The sequence below is a fragment of the Mobula hypostoma genome, chromosome 29, assembly GCF_963921235.1.
Source record: "Mobula hypostoma chromosome 29, sMobHyp1.1, whole genome shotgun sequence".
Classification (NCBI taxonomy): domain Eukaryota; kingdom Metazoa; phylum Chordata; class Chondrichthyes; order Myliobatiformes; family Myliobatidae; genus Mobula; species Mobula hypostoma.
Window position 1 is genome coordinate 30,535,342 of NC_086125.1, and position 18,239 is coordinate 30,553,580.

Consider the following 18,239-nt stretch of genomic DNA (forward strand, 5'->3'; position numbering starts at 1 on the left):
TTTTTTTTATTATCCGCATTTTTTGGCTCTTATTTGTTCAGGGAGTAAATCGATTAAGTTATATTCTGCAAATTTCAATGATATACTAACAGATAAATACACATGGCTAAGGACTAAGTAAAATTCATTTCTTTTAATGTCAATGGGCTGTTGAATCCAGTCAAGTACAGTAAAATTCTATCAAAAATGAAAAAAAGAACAAGCCCATGTAGTATATTTACAGGAAACTCACTTAAGTGATAATGAGCATAGAAAATTAAAGAGAATAGGCTTCACTAATTCGTTTTTCTCCTCATATAAATCAGGACATAGAAGAGGAGTTGCTATTCTCATCTCAAGTAAGCTAAATTTTGAAAATGTATTTGAAATGGGAGATAAGGAAGGCAGATATATTCTGGTAAGGGGGCATTTAGATGGAAATTCAGTTATTCTATTGAATATATACGCACCCCCAGGAAGTGATAATAGTTTCTTCCAGAAAATTACTAATATTATGGTAACGGAAACAGAAGGTCTCTTTATATGTGGGGGAGACTTAAATTTACAATTACAACCAAAGTTGGACTCTTCCAATAGAAAAAACTTATGAAACAAAGTCCTTACATAAGAAAGTTAACACTCTTTCTGAGGATGTTGGTCTAATTGATATATGGAGGGACCTTTTCCCCGACAGAAGGGATTACACTCATTATTCTGCCCCCCATTCCATATATACAAGAATACACTATTTCATAACATTTGGAAAAGATAAAGACAAAATAATCACCTGTGGAATTGGGACAATAGATGTAAGTGACCATGCACCTATACATTTATCTGTTGATTTTGACCTACAATCAAAGAATACTATTTGGAAACTAAATTCAAGTCTACTCAATGATCCCTATTTTAAGGAACAAATTATAAAAGAAATTTTGTCTTTACTTAGAATTCAATGATAATGAATTACCTCCCATTCTATGGGATACTCTAAAGGCTGTCTTGAGAGGGAAAATTATAATGACGACTTCATATCAGAAAAAAATAAGGAACAGAACATTAGAGGAATTACAAAATAAGCTGAAGGAACTAGAAAAAAACACAATTTGAGTTTGGCACAGGATACACTAGAGGAAATTAAAAAAATTAGGAATGAAATTAATAGTTTGGCTACACAAGAAATTGGAAAAAATTAATGTTTCTGAAACAGAGACACTATGAAAGTGGATCTTAATCTATGAAAATACTGGTGTGGAAACTGAAAAAAAAAGGTAGCAGAAAATACAATTCATAGAATAAGGGATCCAAGAACGAAAGTGATAAAATATAAGCTAAGTGAAATTCAAGAAGCTTTTGAAATGTTTAACGAAACTCTATATTCCAAAGTTCCGGGGGAAGCGTAATCCAAATTGACACCTTGCTGAATTCTGTAGAGTTACACACTTTAAGCGAAGAACAAAATAGAACGATGACTGCTGACATAACTGAAGCTGAACTAAAAACTGCAATTCGTAGGCTTAAATTAAGCAAGCCACCATGATCAGATGGATATACGGCAGAGTGGTATAAGGAGTTTAGAAGTGAGTTAATCCCTGTTTTACTCCCCACACTGAACTGGGCTCTAAGAAAGGCGCAAATGCCACCCAGCTGGAAGGAGACGATAATCTCAGCTATGCCGAAAGAAGGCAAGGATAAAATGGAATGTGGGCCGTTTAGACAAATATCTGTTCTTAATGTGGATTATAGAATATTTACCTCCATCATGGCCAAACAATTAGAAGAATTTCTACCCACACTGATACACAATGATCAGACAGGTTTTATACAACAATGCCAAACACAAGACAATATATAAAGGACACTTCACATTGTGGATCATATTTAAAAAAAATGAAATTGAAGCAATAGTGATAAGCGTGGACGCTGAAAAGGCATTTGATTTGGTTATTTGTAATTTTCTTTACAGAATTTTACATAAATTTGGTCTACCTGACATAATTATTAAAACTATACAGGCACTATACGACATTCCTACTGCCAGGATTAAAATCAATGGATATTTATCTAATAGTTTTACCCTAGAAAGGGGCACGAGACAGGGTTGTGCATGGTCACCGCTACTCTTCGCATTATATCTGGAACCATTAGCTCAATACATCAGACAAAATGAAGATATCAGGGGAATTACTATTAAAGGGACAGAGCATAAATTGGCCTGTTATGCGGATGACATTTTAATCTATCTAGGGCAACCAACATACTCTTTACCTAAATTGATGCAATCCTTTGAACAATATGGCCAATTATCAGGATCAACATAGATAAAACCCAACTACTTTCATATAACTTGGTTTAATTGGTTAATAGAAATCCATTAGTATTTTAATATCCATTAAATTGGATAGATACATGGACAGGAAAGGAATGGAGGGTTATGGGCTGAGTGCAGGTCGGTGGGACTAGGTGAGTGTAAGAGTTCGGCGTGGACTAGAAGGGCTGAAATGGCCTGTTTCCGTGCTGTAATTGTTATATGGTTATAAGATTATAACTATAGCCCACCAAGGGAAATTGAAAGTAGATGTCATTGGGCATGGCAAACAGAGTCCGTCAAATATTTGGGCATCATTATGCCAAAAGATTTGGCAAAATTATCGGAGTGCAATTATCAGCCTATATATAAAAAAATTAAGGAAGATTTAGTGGATGTTATCCACATGGCCTTCGGCAAGGCATTTGACAAGGTCCTACTTGGGAGGTTGGTTCAGTTGCTTGGCATTTACATTGGCATTGTGGGAGAAGGGGAGATGGTAGTAGACGGTTGCCTCTGTGACTGGAGGCCTGTGACTAGTGTAATATTGATGTGACTCGGACACCGCTGTAGATTGAACAACCACGTTTATTCGCCAGACTTCCATTTTTACTTCTCTACGTCCTGACGTCATACGTACTCTGATGCTACGAATACTCACACAATCCATTACATTCCGCTTCTCAAGATTTTTTTTTTCTTTTTACAACACTGTAAATTACCAAAACAATGCCTCTAGGTATGCCCTTCTTACAGTGCAACAACCATAACATAAACTAAAAAAAATCTTACCTTCTTGTACTGTATTCTGCATTGTATCTTACAATACTAACAGCAGTGTATCTTCTTTTACTAACATAGACTAATAAACCTTTTATTTCACACCTTGTAACTTATAACATGTGTGACTTTGCCTCAAACTGTATGAGACTGTATGTATGTCTAGTCTCTGTATCTAGCTGGAAGTTTGACTTGTCTCCCAGACCGTGTGTGATACAACTGTGACTGTGCTTGTCCTTCATCAATGTCAGTCTCTCAAGTGGCCTCTGTGTCTTTGTGGTCTGCATCACTCTTGGTGTCATTTGTTTCCATGTCTGTATCTGTGGAAATGTCCTGTGCATCTGTACGTGGAAACTCCCTCTCGCCTGTCTTCAGCAGATGCTTCCTGTTCCTCCTGTAGACTCTTCTATCCGGCGTGCGAACTATGAAAGATCTTGGCTGCTGATGTCTGTTCACAACCACAGCTGGTTGCCAAGTGTCTCCTCTCTGTATTCTGACATTTTCACCTGTATGCGGATCTGGCAACTGTATTGTATGTCTGTCATGGTAGATCTTTTGCTTTATTTGCTTGTACTTTTGCTTGTCATGTACGTGAGCATTACCTTCAGGAGTCAGTAGAGTTGTGGATGTTGCAGTCTGGACTTCAGACGACGTCCCATCAACAGCTGCGCAGGAGAGAACCCCTCACCCTCAATCGGTGAGTTGCGGTATTCAAGCAGAGCGATGTAAGGGTCACCGTTGCTGATTTGTGCCTTCTTGACCATGTTCTTGACAGTCTGCACAGTTCTCTCTGCTTGTCCATTAGACTGAGCGTGCCCTGGACTGGAAGTAACATGCTGAAATTCCCAGCTTTCTGAGAACCCTCTGAACTCACCACTGGCATATTGTGGACCGTTGTCACTAACGACAATATCTGGAATCCCATGTCTTGCGAACGTCGACCATTGCGGTAATGACACCTCGACTGGACGTGTCACTGAACTTGGTGATCTCTGGATATTTTGAATAGTAGTCCACACAAAGCAGATATTCTGCACCATTGTAGTGAAAGAGATCTGTGCCAATCTTCTCCCATGGTCTTCCTGGTAGTGGGTGGGGAAGCAGAGGCCCTCTCGGATTGCTGTTTTTGTTTTCATTACAGACAGCACACTGAGACACAATGTCCTCTATCTGAGTTGACATGCCTGGCCAATAGAAAATGTCCCTTGCTCTTTCTTTACATTTCACTATCCCAGGTGTGACTCATGAATTCTGTTGAGCATTTCCTGTCTCATTTGGTTTGGTACGATGAGTTTTGCCGTTCTGAACATTAGTCCTGATGCATAGCTGATTTTCTTTTTAAATGTCCAGTATTTCTGCATTTCCTTTGGAACATCTTTTCTTTCTGTTGGCCATCCATTCATTGTAATGTCTCTTAGTATTTGCATTTCAGGATCATCTGCAGTCACTTTCTTGAACATGTTCAACTTCTCCTCAGAGTAGCTGAGGTGTAACCCAGTTGATCTCCAGCTCTCTTCCTAGCAACTCTTCCTTTTGTTCTTTGAGGTAAGCACGGCTCAAAGCATCAGCGATGTACAATTCTTTTCCTGGCTTATAGGTGACTGTGAGAGTGTACCTCTGTAGCCTGAGAAGCATCCTTTGCAGCCTCACAGTAGCTTGGTGGAGTGGCTTTTTGAAGATGCTCTGAAGTGGTTTGTGATCACTCTCAACCTGGATTTCTTTGCCATATACATATTGGTGGAACTTCTCACACCCAGAAACTATGGTGAGTAATTCCTTCTCGATTTGAGCATATCAGCATTGACAGTCCGTAAGTGCTCGTGATCCATATGCCACAGGCCTCCCATCCTGCAGTATAACAGCTCCTATTCCCTCTGAACTGGCATCCACAGACATCGTCACCGGTTTATTGACATCATAGAACTTGAGTGCTGGTGCATTGGTAACCAACTGCTTCAATGTGTCAAAACTTTTCTTTTGTTCGTCTTCCCAATGCCATTCAGTCTTGCTCTCTAGTAGCTTTCGGAGTGGAGTGCTGACCTCTGATAAGTTGGGAATGAATTTGTCAAGATACTGTATCATGCCCATGAACCTCAATAGTTCTTGCTTGTCCTCGGGTAGTGGTAGCTGTACCACAGCTCTGACCTTTTCATCGTCTGGTTTTATGCCATCGGCGCTGGGTACATGACCTATGTATTTGACCTCTGTAATTCTGACCTTACGTTTACTTTTGTTCAGTTTTAGGTTGTACTCACGTGCTCTCTCCAGGAGCTTCCTCAGTCTCTGATCATGTTCCTCAATGGTGTCACCCCATATCAGCAAATCGTCAATGATGTTGACCACCCCGTCCAGGCCTTCAGTCACTTGTGCCACGGATCTCTGGAATACCTCTGATGCAGAAGAAATCCCAAAGGGTAGACGCAGGAAACGATATCTCCCTATGGGCGTGTTGAAAGTGCATAATTTGGAACTTTCTTCATCCAGCTTGATCTGCCAGAAACCTTGATTTGCGTCTAATACTGAAAAGTATTTTGCGTTAGGTATGTGGGAGACAACCTCTTCAACCGTGAGCAGCGGATAGTGCTCTCTTTTGATGGCTTGGTTGAGATATTGTGGATCCATGCAAATCCTCGTCTTTTTTTCTTTGACCACTGTCACCATACTATTCACCCAGTCGGTCGGTTCTATTTGTCTTGTTATGACTCCCATCTCTTCCATTCTGTGTAGCTCCTCCACTACTTGATCCCTGAGAGCTACTGGAATCTTTCAAGGGGCATACACGACTGGTGCAATAGTTGGATCAATCTGGATATGGTGTTTCCCTGATAAACATCCTAATTCAGAAAACAAGTCATCAAAGTCTTTGAGAATGTCATTTTCTTTTTCAACACCATAGATTCGCTTCACCAGGCCTAGCTTTGTGCATGTTGCTTTTTATTGCTGGAACATGTTGCTGTACTATTTCAAACTCGATCTTGTATTGTTGACCTTTGTACACACAGGTGAGTGCTTTTTTTGCTCAATGGCGCCATCTTGTGGCCCAAATATGGAACAATCTTGCAGGTGGATTTTCTCAGTCTTCCTCCGATGTCCAGTGAGTTGAATGTTTGTGCTGACATTACATTGCACTTTGCCCCAGTGTCAAGCTTAAATGTCACATTCCTCCTGTTTATTATCAGATCTTGAGTCCAATCATCTTCATCCTCCATCTCTGCATTGTCAATATTCTTGATGCATACCTCCTGTTCCACTTCAACTGTGCCAATGAACATGTCACTGTTGCTCTCACTCTGTTCCACAGCGTGCATTTTCCTTGTGTGCTCCTTCGATTTGCACGTCTTTGCAAAGTGACTTCTTTTCTGGCATAACTTGCATGTCTGATCAAAAGCTGGACATTTTCTGTATCCATGTTTATAACCACATCTGTTGCAATTAACTTCCTTTTGATTATCCTGTGGAGCTGGCTTTGTCCTACTCTCGTCAGTTTTCACAGTATTTATTTTGTGCACTTCAATCTCTTCATTGAGCACTTTAACCTGACTTGACGTGATCTTGCTGGCCTTTTCTAATGTAAGATCCGCCTCTCTCAATAGCCTCTCACTTGATCATCCCGTATGCCGCATACAATCCTGCCATGTATTAAAGAGTCATGCAGTTGTCCGAACTCACAGTTTTTTGCCTTGTTCTTCAAATCTGTTACGTAGGCGTCTATGGTCTCTATTGGTCCTTGAGCCCTCGTGAAAAACATGTGTCGGATGTACGGTAGGTTTTTTCTCGGTTCGCAGTAATCTTGAAACTTTTTCTTCAACACTTCAATTTTATCTTGCTCGTCATCTTGGGAGACAAAAGTGTTACCAACCTTTATTGCCTCTTCTCCCGCCACATGCAGAAACGTAGCACATTACACATTCTCCGTCTTTTCAGCTACGCCGTTAACGATGCAAAACAGCTCAAACTTCTGGATCCATTTTTCCAGCTCTCAGCAAGATTACCTCGTCGGCTTAAACTTGACGGTGGCTGTAACTGTGACATCTTTTACGTGTCTTCTCTTCCTCTTTTTTCACAATTTCTTCTGACACCATGTAATGTTGATGTGACTTGGACACCGCTGTAGATTGAACAACCACTTTTACTCACCTGACTTCCATTTTTACTTCTCCACGTCCTGACGTCATACGCACTCTGACGCTATGAATACTCACACAATACATTACAACTAGTGGAGCGCTGCAGGGATTGGTGCTGGGTCCGTTGTTGTTTGTCATGTATATCAATGATTTGAATGATAATGTAGTTAATTGGATCACAATTTTGTAGATGACACCAAGATTGGGGGTGAAGTGGACAACGAGAAAGGCTCTCAGAACTTGCAGCAGGATCTAGACCAGCTGGAAAAATGGGCTGAAAAATGGTAGATAGAATTTAATGCAGACAAGTATGAGGTGCTGCACTTTGGTAGAACCAGCCAGGGTGGGCCTTACACAGTAAATGGTAGGGCACTGAGGTGCAGTAGAACAAAGGTATCAGGGAATAAATATAGGTCCATAATTCATTGAAAATGGCAGAACAGGTAGATAGGGTCATAAAGTCAGCTTTTGGCACATTGGCCTTCATAAATCGTACCTAAGATGGGATATTATGTTGAAGTTGTATAAGGGCATTGGTGCGGCCTAACTTGGAGTATTGAGTGCAGTTTTAGTCACCTACTTACAGGAAAAATGTAAATAAGATTGAAAGAGTACAGAGAAAATTTACAAGGATGTTGCTGGGTCTGGAGGACCTGATTTACAAGTAAAGATTGAATAGGTTAGGACTTCATTCCTTGGAATGTGGAAGATTGAGGAGAAAGTTGTTAGAAGTCTACAAAATTAAGAGGGGCATTGATAGGGTAAATGCAAGCAGGCTTTTTCCACTGAGGTTGGGTGGGACTACAACTAGAGATTTTGGGTTAAGGGTGAAAGGTGAAAAGTTTAAGGGGAACATGAGGGGAAACATCTTCACTCAGAGGGTTGCAAGAGTGTGGAATGAGTTGTCAACACAAGTGGTGCATGTGAGCTCGATATCAAAGCTTAAGAGAAGTTTCAGTAGGTACATGGATAGTAGGGGTATGGCTGGCTATGGTTTGGTTGCAGGTCGATGGGAGTAGGCAGCTTAGATGGTTTGGCATGGACTAGATGAGCCAAAGACCCTTCTTGTTCCTGTGCTGTGTTTTTCTATGACTTGATGACTCTGACAGTTGACTAGCCCGAGATTTGGATATTCCTGTCTGCACTGTCTACGCTATCAACTCACACTGTCCACACCATCTACACCACCCATACTGTTCACTCTGTCCACACAGTTCACACCACTCCAGGAGTCTGTCAGTTCCACAGCTCCTACATTATGTTTGGGATGTCGCATATTCTGCTCCTGGCCAACAAATTCAGCCCAATGACCAGCATGGACTCAGAAGGCCGAAGGGCCTGATTCCATGCCCTATGAATACCTTTGTAAAGATTCTGAGGTTGGAGTGCTGGAGAGGGCCATTCTAAACAGGATGAGGAATTTGGAACTGTGCATCTGGGTCGGTAGGCAGGTTTGCATTTGCCTTCAGACACAACCCCTTACTGAATTATGTTAGCCCTCACACTTGTCCCAGTTAGCACTACAGAAGCAAGAGAGGGGAGTTCCAAAGCTTGTGATGAAGGTTTGTCACTTACCCTTACAGTTGGCTCTGTTTTGGGGTGAGCAGGAATCAGAGGAAACAGAGTTCAGTGCCTGCAGGTCATGGAGAAATAATACTGCAAGTGAAGAGAGAAGCATGTTAGATGGGGCAGCCAGGAACCATTCTTTAAAAGCACATAGCGGGCAATTTGTCCAGCTTATTTCACTTTGCACCTGATTACTACCTCAATGCTACAGAGTATTTCGCCCTGCTTATGTCCAGGTCTGAATGTCTGTTCCTTCAGCTCTACATATAGTCATAGTCATAGTCATAGTCATAGTTATAGTCATACTTTATTGATCCCGGGGGAAATTGGTTTTCGTTACAGTTGCACCATAAATAATTAAATAGTAATAAAAAAATAAATAGTTAAATAGTAATATGTAAATTACGCCAGGAAATAAGTCCAGGACCAGCCTATTGGCTCAGGGTGTCTGACCCTCCAAGGGAGGAGTTGTAAAGTTTGATGGCCACAGGCAGGAATGACTTCCTATGACGCTCTGTGTTGAATCTCGGTGGAATGAGTCTCTGGCTGAATGTACTCCTATGCCCACCCAGTACATTATGTAGTGGATGGGAGACATTGTCCAAGATGGCATGCAACTTGGACAGCATCCTCTTTTCAGACACCACCGTGAGAGAGTCCAGTTCCATCCCCACAACATCACTGGCCTTACGAATGAGTTTGTTGATTCTGTTGGTGTCTGCCACCCTCAGCCTGTTGCCCCAGCACACAACAGCAAACATGATTGCACTGGCCACCACAGACTCGTAGAACATCCTCAGCATCATCCCGCAGATGTTAAAGGACCTCAGTCTCCTCAGGAAATAGAGACAGCTCTGACCCTTCTTGTAGACAGTCTCAGTGTTCTTTGACCAGTCCAGTTTATTGTCAATTCGTATCCCCAGGTATTTGTAATCCTCCACCATGTCCACACTGACCCCCTGGACGGAAACAGGGGTCACCGGTGCCTTAGTTCTCCTCAGGTCTACCACCAGCTCCTTAGTCTTTTTCACATTAAGCTGCAGATAATTCTGCTCGCACCATGTGACAAAGTTTCCTACTGTAGCCCTGTACTCAGCCTCATCTCCCTTGCTGGTGCATCCAACTATGGCAGAGTCATCAGAAAACTTCTGAAGATGACAAGACTCTGTGCAGTAGTTGAAGTCCGAGGTGTAAATGGTGAAGAGAAAGGGAGACAAGACAGTTGATTCACTAATGTTGATTCACTGTGTCACTTCATTCTCACTATTTCTGTGTTCCTAACACGAGGTGGTCCGACAGTAGCTGGACGATGATTTCACTGGGCTAACATTGGAGTTCTCCACAGCCATATGTAAAGAATGGCACAGTTAATGTTTCAGGTCTGGATCCTTATTGCAAACCTGACCCAAATGACAGTCTCTTCCTACAGATGCTGCCGAGTTTTTCCAGGCTTTCTGCTCTTTGTTGTGTTCTGTAGTGGGCCCATTAAGAGTACACAGCTCTGTGAGAGAGGGAAGTGTTTCACTGGTGGTAGTGAACTATGATCACCACCAGAGGGCAGCACTTCAGTGGAGGTGGGATCCCAGTCTGAGCCTGACTCCTTCCCCGGGCTGTGTGTGTCAGTGAGAGTAGAAACCCAGCAGTCACGGAGCCTGATCTCACAGATATTGTGCAGTCAGAAATGAGTTTGGCTGTTGCACAAAAACTAGAGATCAGGAGCAGATGGAGGTCACAGATTCTTTTGTCTGCCCTGCATTCAAAACCCTCCTGGCTGATTATTCATCAACAGTTCCATTCACTTCCATCCGCAGCTCCTCAGCAAGTGAAACCGCAGGGCAGTCTGAGCGAGACCCTGCAACCATCAGGCCCCTGAAGCAGCATGGATAACTTCACTCACCTCAACACTGAACTGATTCCACAACCATTGCACTTACTTTCAAAGACTCAGTATTATTTATTTATTTTTATTTACATGATTTGTCTTCTTTTGCACATTGGTTGTTGGTTTATCTTTGCTTATGTATAGTTTTTCATAAACTCTATTGTATTTCTTTATTTTCCTCTAAGTGCCTGCCAGAAAATGAATCTCAGGGTAGTGTATAGTGACATACACTCAGTGGCCACTTTATTAGGTACATAGGCTTGTTAATGCAATTATCTAATCAAAGTGAAAAGTAAATTTATTATTAAAATACAGTGGTGCTATAAAGTTAGTGAACCCTGTAGAAATTTTCTCTATTTCTGCATAAATATGACCTAAAATGTGATCAGATCTTCACATAAGTCCTAAAACTAGATAAAGAGCCCAACATCTATAAAAGTTGTCAAAGTTTTAGATGCCATGCCATATCTTCACAAAATTCTAAAGAAGTAGAGGCACTGCTGTGCTTTCTTCATAATTACACTTTCACATTGGTCCTCTGAAATGATAAACCAAGGTATTTGAAGTTGCTGACCCTTTCCACCTCTGTTCCCCAATGAGATGTGACTCCAATCATCCGGCAGCAACTCAATGCATAAAAACATGTAGACTTGTAGCATAAAGCTGCTGAGAAGGTTAAGCATTCTTCTTTTGTGTCACGTTCCTCATTGATCTTAAGTATTGTCCGTAATGAAACAAAATCCAGAAGGGTTTTAAAGATGGTGAGATGTCTAAGCGCTCACTGCAACCTTAATGTTCAAAGTCAAAGTCAAATTTATTATCAAATTTCTGTACGTATACACTCAGTTACCACTTCATTCGTTACATCTGTGCCCCTACTTGTTAATGAAAATATTTAATCAGTCAATCATGTGGCAGCAACTCAATCCATTGCAGACATGGTCAAGAAGTTCAGTTGTTCAGAATGGGGAAGAAATGAGATCTAAATTACTTTGATTATGGAATGATTGTAGGTGCCAGATGGGGCAGTTTTAGTATCTCAGAAACTGCTGATCTCCTGGGATTTTCGTGCAGAGCAGGGTTTACAAAGAATGGTGCGATAAGCAAAACAACATCCAGTGAGCAACAGTTCTGTGGTGAAAATGGCTTGTTAATGACGGAAGTCAGAGGAGAATGGTCAGACTGGTTCAGGGTGACAGGAAGGTGACAATAACTCAAATAACCACACGTTATAACAGTACCAGTGGTGTACAGAAGAGCGTTTCTGAATACACAACGTGCTGAACCTGGAAATGGATGGGCTACAGAAGCAGAAGAACTCAAATATACATTCAATAGCCACTTTATCAGGTACAATAAATAAATTTATTTAGAGACACAGGCCCTTACGGCTCAATGAGTTGAACTGCCCAGCAACACACCTATGTAATCTTAGCCTAATTACGGGACTATCAAAATGGCCAATTAATCTACTAAGCAGTATGTTTGTGGGAGGAAACTCATGTGCTCATGGGAAGGATGTACAAATGTCTTTCACACAGCATCAGATTTGAACTCTGAACTCTGGAACACCCCAAGCTGTAATAGTGTCATGGTAACTGCTATGTTCCCGTGGGAGCCTCCCTGTGGAATATGTGGGTTTTCACCAGGTCTTCTGGTTTCCTCCCACAGTCCGAAGACTTACCAGGTAGGTTAATTGGTCATTGTAAATTGTCCTGTGATTAGGTTAGGGTTAATTGTGGTTGTGGGGTTGCTGGGGAGGGCCAAAAAGGCCTACACGGATTGCCTGTTCGGTACCGATACCAACCAGATCACTGGGTTTTCACAGATCGCCCGTCAAGTACCGACATCAGGTCACTGTGTGAAGTGGCTTCCCAACTCTCCAGAATACACTAGGCATCAGTCCGTTCTGAACATTTTTGTTTTGGCTATAACAGGGCAGTGTGGAGGGGGAGGGCATTTTGCTGAGGGGAAGACGGACTAATCAATATTTCAGGGATGTAGGTAAAAGGCACTCAAAGCATTTCCAAACTGTGTGACCTGGTCACTACAGCAAGTAATGAAAAGCATTCTTCGGTGTATAAGTATGCAAGACAGCCTGCCACAGTGATGTGTCGAGAATACATGTGCAAAATGCTGGAGGAACTCAGCTTCTATGGAAAAGAGTACAGTTGATGTTTTGGCCTGAGGTCATTGTCCGGTACAACATGTCTGCCTGACAACAGTATCAGAGTCAGGTATAACACCTGTCTGCCCGTTGTGGGGATGGAACTGGACTCTCTGACGGTGGTGTCTGAAAAGAGGATGCTGTCTAAGTTGCATGCCATCTTGGACAATGTCTCCCATCCACTACATAATGTACTGGTTGGGCACAGGAGTACATTCAGCCAGAGACTCATTCCACCGAGATGCAACACAGAGTGTCATAGGAAGTCATTCCTGCCTGTGGCCATCAAACTTTACAACTCCTCCCTTGGAGGGTCAGACACCCTGAGCCAATAGGCTGGTCCTGGACTTATTTCCTGGCATAATTTACATATTACTATTTAACTATTTATGGTTTTATTACTATTTATTATTTATGGAGCAACTGTAACGAAAACCAATTTCCCGCGGGATCAATAAAGTATGACTATGACTATGACAACAGAATCATTGGCAGACACAGCAACTGTCTACCTGACAACAGTAACTGTGTCAGATACAACACATCTCTGCCTGATAAGAGTATGTGTGTCAGGTACAACACATATTAGCCTGTGCCACGTGCTAATGAGCATGAGAATAGCATGATCAGGCATATTAAACCGTGGCTGAGAGACTGGTGTAGAGGGCAGGGCTTCGGGTTCCTTAATCATTGAGGCCTCTTCTGGGGGAGGTACGGCCTGTACAAAAAGGACAGGTTACACCTGAACCCAAAAGAGTCCAACATCCTAGCAGGCAGGTTTAATAGAGCTGTTAGGGAGGGTTTAAACTAATTTGGCAGGGGGGTGGGAACCGGAGTGATAGGGCTGAGGAAGGGGAACACAGAAATAAATCAAAGATAGAGTGCAACAGAGATGATAGAAAGGACAGGCAGGAGATGAGGCTTAATCACAGCCAATGGGATGAGTTACAGGGAAATAGAGGCATGATGCAATTAAAACAGAAAGCAACAAATACTGGATTGTAAGTGTTGTATCTGAATGCACGCAGCATAAGAATAAAATGGGAGGGGAGGAGAAGATGGCGGTGTGATGCAGTGCGCGCGGCTGCTCCGAATTGATACCGTATTTGTTAAATAGGGGCCGTGCACAATCCTGATTTGATGGAGACGGACGTGAGAAGCACTGAGGAACACCTGGAGAAACTTCTGAAATACCCGCTTCGCTGCCGCTGCTACTGTGCGATTGAGAATCTCCGGAGGGGAAGGCCCCAAATCCTCGGCTTTGCCTGTTGCCTGTTGCCGGGGCCGGGGTCGAAGCGCTTGGCAGAGGTGGTGTTCGGTGCTCGGTGTCGGAGAGCTGGTCGGAGGCTTGAAGTTTTCGGACAGACTCAGATTCGGACTGTGGTCGGGTGCTTCCAGGATGCTGCATCGGCAAGTTTGCGGCGCTGGAAGCTCATGGCAGGAAGAGTTTTCTTCCTTCAACCATCTGCGTGAGATGATGGGACTTCCGAGGGACTTTGTGACTTTTTTTACAGTGCCCATGGTCTGTTCTTCTATCAAATTATGGTATTGCTTGCGCTGTTGTAACTATATGTTATAATTATGTGCTTTTTGTCAGTTTTTTTTAGTCTTGGTTTGTCTTGTACGTGATATCATTCTGGAGGAACAAATTGTAACATTTCTTTAATGCATGCAATAAAAGAGGACTGTGTGTCCTCATAATCTAATCTAATGTAATCTAAATGGACCATTTTGAAATTCAGCTACAGATTGGCAAGTATGACATTGTGGCCAACACTGAAACTTGGTTAAAGGATGGCTGCCATTGGGAGTTGAATGTCCAAGGACATATGGTGTATCAGAAAGATAGGTTAGTTGGCAGAGGGGTTGGTGTAGTCCTGTGTATAAGAAATAATACTGAACCTTTAGAAATGAATGACATAGGACCGGAAAGTGTAGGGTCTCTGTGGGTTGAGTTAAAAAAATGGCAAAGGGTAAAAGGACCCTAATGGCGGTTGTATTCAGCCCTCCAAACAGCAGCTGGGATGTGGATTACAAATTACAGCAGGAGACAGAAAAGGCATGTCAGAAAGGCAATGTCATGATAATCGTTGGGGATTTTAATATGAAAGTGGATTGGGAAAACCAGGCCAGTACTGGACCTCAAGAGAGGGAATTTGTAAAATGTCTAAAGGATGGCTTTTTAGAACAGCTTGTTGTTAAGCCCACTAGGCAGACAGGTATTGTATCTGATAATGATGCTGTTATTATGCAGACAGGTGTTATACCTGACACTGGGACTGCTGACAATAGTGGGAAGATAGAGGATTGGGAAGCTTTTAAAAACTTGCAGAAGAAAACTAAGAAGGTCATCAGGAAGGAAAAGATGAAATATGAAAGGAAGCTGGTGACGAATATCAAAGAAGATGCTAAAAGTATATAAAATATAAAAGAGAGTTGAGGGTAGATATAGGACCAATAGAAAATGACACTGGAGATATTGTAATGAGAGATGCAGAGATGACAGAGGAACTGAATATGTATTTTGCATCAGTCTTCACAGTGGAAGACATCTGCAGTATACCGGACATTCTAGAGTGTCAGGGAAGTGAAGTTTGTGCAGTGATAATTACAACTCAGAAGGTGCTCAGGAAACTTAATGGTCTGAGGGTGGATAAATCTCCTGGACCTGATGGAATGCACTTTCGAGTTCTGAAGGAAGTAGCTGGAGAAACTGTGGAGGCATTAACAATGATCTTTCAAGAATCGATAGATTCTGGCATTGTATCAGATGACTGCAAAATTGCAAATGTTTCTCCACTATTTAAGAAGGGTGGGAGGCAGCAGAAAGGAAACTATAGACCTGTTAGCCTGATTTCAGTGGTTGGGAAGTTGGAATTGATTGTTAGGGATGAGATTATGGAATATCTGGAGGCACATGACAAGATAGGCCAAAGCCAGCGTGGTTTCCTGAAAGGAAAATCTTGCCTGACTAACCTACTGCAATTTTTTGAGGAAATTACAAGCAGGGTACAAAAGGAGATGCAGTAGATATGCTGTACCTGGATTTTCAGAAGACCTTTGACAATGTGCCACACATGAGGCTGCTTAGCAAGATAAGAGCCCATGGAATTACAGGGGAGTTATTAGCATGGGTGGAGCATTGGCTGATCGGCAGAAAACAGAGAGTGGGAATAAAGGGATCCTATTCTGGCTGGCTGCCGGTTACCAGTGGAGTTCTATAGGGGTCGGTGTTGGGACTGCTGCTTTTTAGGATGTATGTCATTGATTTGGACTTTGGGATTAATGGATTTGTGGCTAAATTTGCTGATGAGACAAAGAAGGTGGAGGAGCGGTTAGTGTTGATGAAATAGAGAGCCTGCAGAGAGACTTAGATAGTTTAGGGAATGGGCAAAGAAGTGGCAAATGAAATACAATGTTGGTAAGTGTATGGTCATGCACTTTGGTAGAAGAAATAAATGGGAAGACTATTATTTAGGTGCAGAGAGAAGTCAAAATGCAGAAGATGCAAAGGGACTTGGGAGTCTTTGTGCAGGATATGCTAAAGTTAAACTCCAGGCTGAGTCGGTGGTGAAGAAGGCGAATGCAATGTTGGCATTCATTTCTAGAGATATAAAATATAAGAGCAGGGATGTAATGTTGAGTTTCTATAAAGCACTCGTGAGACCACACTTGGAGTATTGTGTGCAGTTTTGGGCTCCTTATTTTAGAAAGGATATATTGACATTGGAGAGGGTTCAGAGAAGATTCATGAGAATTATTTCAGGGATGAAAGGGTTACCGTATGAGGAACGTATGGCAGCTCTTGGGCTATATTCCTTGGAGTTCAGGAGAATGAGGGGGGATCTCATAGAAACATTTCTAATGTTAAAAGACCTGAACAGATTAGACATGGCAAAGTTATTTCCCATGGAAGGAGGGTCTAGGACAAGAGGGCACGACTTCAGGATTGAAGGATGTCCATTTAGAACAGAGATGCGGAGAAATTACTTTAGTCAGAGGGTGGTCAATCTGTGGAATCTGTTGCCACAAGTGGCTGTGAAGGCCATGTCATTGGGTGCATTTAAGGCAGAGATAGATAGGTTCTTGATTAGCCAGGACATCAAAGGATATCATGTATATGGAGGAATTTAAGGTGGGGGGTTATATGGGAGGCAGGGTTTAAGGGTCAGCATAACATTGTGGGCTGAAAGGCCTGTACTGTGCTGTACTATTCTATGTTCTATGTTAGAAGGCAGGGGTGTGGGGATGACTGGAAGAATTGGATCAGCCCATGATTGAATGGCAGAGCAGAATCTATGGGCCGAATGGCCTACTTCTGCTCCTATATATTATGGTCTTATTTTTGCCAGACAACAGTTTCAGTGTTAGGTACAACATCTGTCTGCTTGACAACAATATCAGTGTCAGGCATTACGCCTGTCTGCCTGACAACAGGATATGTCTCAGGTACAAACACATGTCTGCCTGACAGCAGTATCATTGTCAGATACAGCACATGCCTGCCTGACAACAGTATCAGTGTCAGGTACAACACCTGTCTGCCTGACAACAGTATCAGTGTCAGGTACAATGTATCTGCCTGACAACAGTATCAGTGTCAGGTACAACACCTGTCTGCCTGACAACAGTTCTGTATTGCGGAGCCAGTTTGCCCAGCAGAAGAGGCAGCTGTTGGCACAGGCTGTGTGCTGTTGGCTACACACCCCCAAGAGAATGGAGAGAGCAGCCTGATGAATGCTAGCTCACAGCTGAGTGGCACAACAGACTGAAGGGAGCCAGAGAGGAGAGGAGAACAGACTGCCATTGACCTCATCACCCTTCTGTACCTACTCCAATGCATCTGCTATTTGTGACCTTAGGAAGAGAGTTCCAATGGACAACATGACTCACTCTACATGCTGGGAATCTGAAATTAAATCTCGGATTGCTGGAAAGACTCAGCAGGTCAGGCAGCATCTGTGGAGGAGGAACAGGTATAATGTTTCAGGTTAAAGAGTCTTCAGCAGAACCAGGAAAGTCAGAATTGCATTGTATTTATTCCTCAAAGTAAGAAGAATCCTTCAAAGAGACTGCTCTGCAACTGATCGCACCAGTGCAGGTGTCTGGCCCTGACCCTGCGAGGGCAATTTGTGCAACACCCATCAAGGTGTTGCAGTGGAAATGAGAACCCAACAGGACTGGAGAAAGGAGGTCCCTGCGGAATTTGAACAAAGGAGAAGAATCTTAAATTTGATCAGGAGCCAGTCAGGTGATGGGAAGTTGCATCCAGGTTCATATCAGAAAGCAGGAAGCAATATTTGAGCATCCAGCAAAACACAGAACAAAATCATTGAAATGTGCTGATAGTCAGACTTGCATCTATTTCATCAAATTTTGGGATCTTGGAATATAGATCCATAATTCCTTGAAAGTGGCAGCACAGGTAGA

General features: G+C 42.4%; 1 protein-coding gene across 2 annotated transcripts in view; it reads right to left on the minus strand.

Moving 5' to 3' along the window:
- The window catches only part of LOC134339351 (adhesion G protein-coupled receptor E2-like), a 71,604-nt gene that overhangs the window by 30,380 nt on the left and 22,985 nt on the right, over positions 1 to 18,239 (minus strand). For both annotated transcript variants that reach the window (XM_063035778.1, XM_063035777.1), the window contains exon 2: positions 8,770 to 8,850. In XM_063035778.1, coding sequence (XP_062891848.1) covers positions 8,770 to 8,850 — 81 coding nt within the window. The remainder of the gene's footprint in view (positions 1 to 8,769; positions 8,851 to 18,239) is intronic.